Source organism: Eriocheir sinensis, chromosome 60, assembly GCF_024679095.1.
Source record: "Eriocheir sinensis breed Jianghai 21 chromosome 60, ASM2467909v1, whole genome shotgun sequence".
Taxonomy (NCBI): domain Eukaryota; kingdom Metazoa; phylum Arthropoda; class Malacostraca; order Decapoda; family Varunidae; genus Eriocheir; species Eriocheir sinensis.
In genome coordinates, this window is record NC_066568.1 from 5,240,218 (window position 1) to 5,242,550 (window position 2,333).

A 2,333-nucleotide genomic window follows, 5' to 3' on the forward strand; every position below is an offset into this window, starting at 1 on the left:
GGTGGTGATGCCCATACAGTGTGGCGCCAAGTGGGGTGAGGGGGAGTTCCTGGTGATGGGGGATATGCGCCTAGGCCAGCCCGTCCTCAGGTGTGCGCCCAGGTATGAGGAGTGGTCAGCCCTCACCCGCCGCGCCCAGAGCCAAGCCCAGTGCATCCTAGAATCCTGAGACCCACCCTAGGACTGCTAAGGATATCCAACTAAGATCAGCCTAGGACTCCAAATGAGATCCTTCCTCTCTTAGTAGGATCCAAAAAAAAAACTATACGGAATCCCAGTGCATCCTAGGGTCTTGAGACCCACCCTAGGACTCCAAATGCTAAGGATACACTACTGAGATCACCGTAGGACTCTCATTGCTAAGGATATCCAATACGGAGATCCTTTTTAACTTAGTAAAATGCACAAGAACTGTACAAAATTAAGTTCAGTGAATCCTTAAGTTATAAAACCATCGTAGGACTCTGCTAAGGATACCCACTATTGATATCATTTTTGTCTTAGTAGGATACACATACACAGTGCAGAGCCAAGTTTGGTGCATTCTTGAGTCTTGAGAGCATCGTTAGGGCATCGTATCCTACTGATCTGAAAGTCCCACAGTATCTTCCAGTACTCAGTAGGACCTCTATAAACTCTATGAAGTCAGTCCCAATGTGTTCGTGGGTTCTGAGAGCACCATAGGATCTTTCATTACTAGCAGGATACCCATAACATTACAGGATACGCCGAAGCATATCCTAAGAGTCCTATGAACAACGTGTGATCTTGCAGTACTAAGTGGGATGCCATAAACTTTAATAAGAGTCAAATATATTGTACCCTAGAGTCCTTCATGTGTTGTAGGATCCTTCAGTACAAAGAAGGATGCTAACAAACTCCGCAGGATACACAGAGACGATAAAAGAGTGTGTTTGAAGTACAGAAAATTATGTTCCTCGAGGTATATCAACATTCCTTTAAATTCCACGGAACATTAAAGGAAGTGACAGAGATAAGATTTAGTGCCTCGCTTTGGGGGAACTCAAAAACGGTGATACAGTGCCCGAAAGTGCCAATCAGTGCCAATACAGGGATCGAAGTGCCAAGAGTAAGCGGTAAAGAGTGAGTGAGAAGAAAAAGAATGAAAAAGAAAGGAACGAAAGCAAACAAAAAGAAACTGATGAAGAGACTAGACTTCTAAAAGAGAGAAAAATAAGAGTGAAAGAAAGAAAAAAAGGAGATAAGGACAAATAGAACATAGAAAGATGGGAAGAAAGGAGGGAAGGAGAGAAAGCAGATACAGATGAACAGATAAAAATAATATATGGATAGCGAGTTACCTGGAACGCGAAAAAGAAAAGGTTGACAACAAAATGACATGCAAAAGGTGTGATTAGCGGAAAATAATGATACTCCTAATTCCAGGTGTTGGTTCCTGACAAACTCAATTAAAAGACAGGTGTTAAAGGTGTCCTAATAAATGAATAAGGGAAGAGTGAGTTAGTAAATGAATAGATATATGAGTGAGTGCGTGAGTGAAGTGCCAATTGTGTTTCTCTCAAGTGCAATAAGTGAGTGGAAAAAAAAAGTCTTTATTGGAGGTTGTATTTTTAAGTGAGTGTGAGTGTGTGTGTGTGTGTGTGTGTGTGTGTGTGTGTGTGTGTGTGTGTGTGTGTGTTTAGCCATGTAACAAACCTCCACCGACTGATAAAAGAAGAAGAAGAAGAAGAAGAAGAAGAAGAAGAAGAAGAAGTGGGAGGAATAGAAAACGAGAGAAAAAGAAAAAATCCACAAAAGAAGGAATGAAGAAAACGTTATGTAAAGATGGATTTCTCAAGTCACCTCTTTTATTTATTCTCTCTCTCTCTCTCTCTCTCTCTCATTTACATACATCTGTTTATCTCTAATCTCTTATCTATCTGTCTATTTAACTTCCTCTTTTCTAACTATCTATCTACCTCTATCTATCGACTAATTAGACAAACCATATACTAATTATAATCGTAAAAAAAAGAAAGTGAGCAAATTAGACAGGCGTGTATATTGGTTTTTGTTAATTACAGGTGTGTGGGAGAGAAGGTGTGTCATTAGCAGGTGTGTAATTAGCAGGTGTGTGGGAGAGAAGGTGTGTCATTAGCAGGTGTGTCATTAGCAGGTGTGTGGGAGGTGCAATACAGTTAAAGAAGAATAAGTTTTTTTTTTATCATTCTTAAGAAAAAAAAATGTTGCAATTATCGTCTGCCTGTTTGTGTATGTACATTTGGTCTGTCCGTCTGTGTTTTCCTGTCTGTTTATCTGTCTGTATGTCTATCCATTTGTCTGTCTGTCTTTCTAGCTGTCTGTCTGCCCAT

The 2,333-nt window shown here is 40.3% G+C and overlaps 1 protein-coding gene across 1 annotated transcript in view; it reads left to right on the forward strand.

Moving 5' to 3' along the window:
- Positions 1–169, forward strand: part of LOC126985612 (meteorin-like protein) — a 43,504-nt gene extending 43,335 nt beyond the window's left edge. Inside the window, exon 3 of the mRNA XM_050840767.1 lies at positions 1–169. This exon is cut by the window's left edge and continues 292 nt beyond it. Coding sequence (XP_050696724.1) covers positions 1–169 — 169 coding nt within the window.
- Positions 170–2,333: the final 2,164 nt, after the last annotated feature.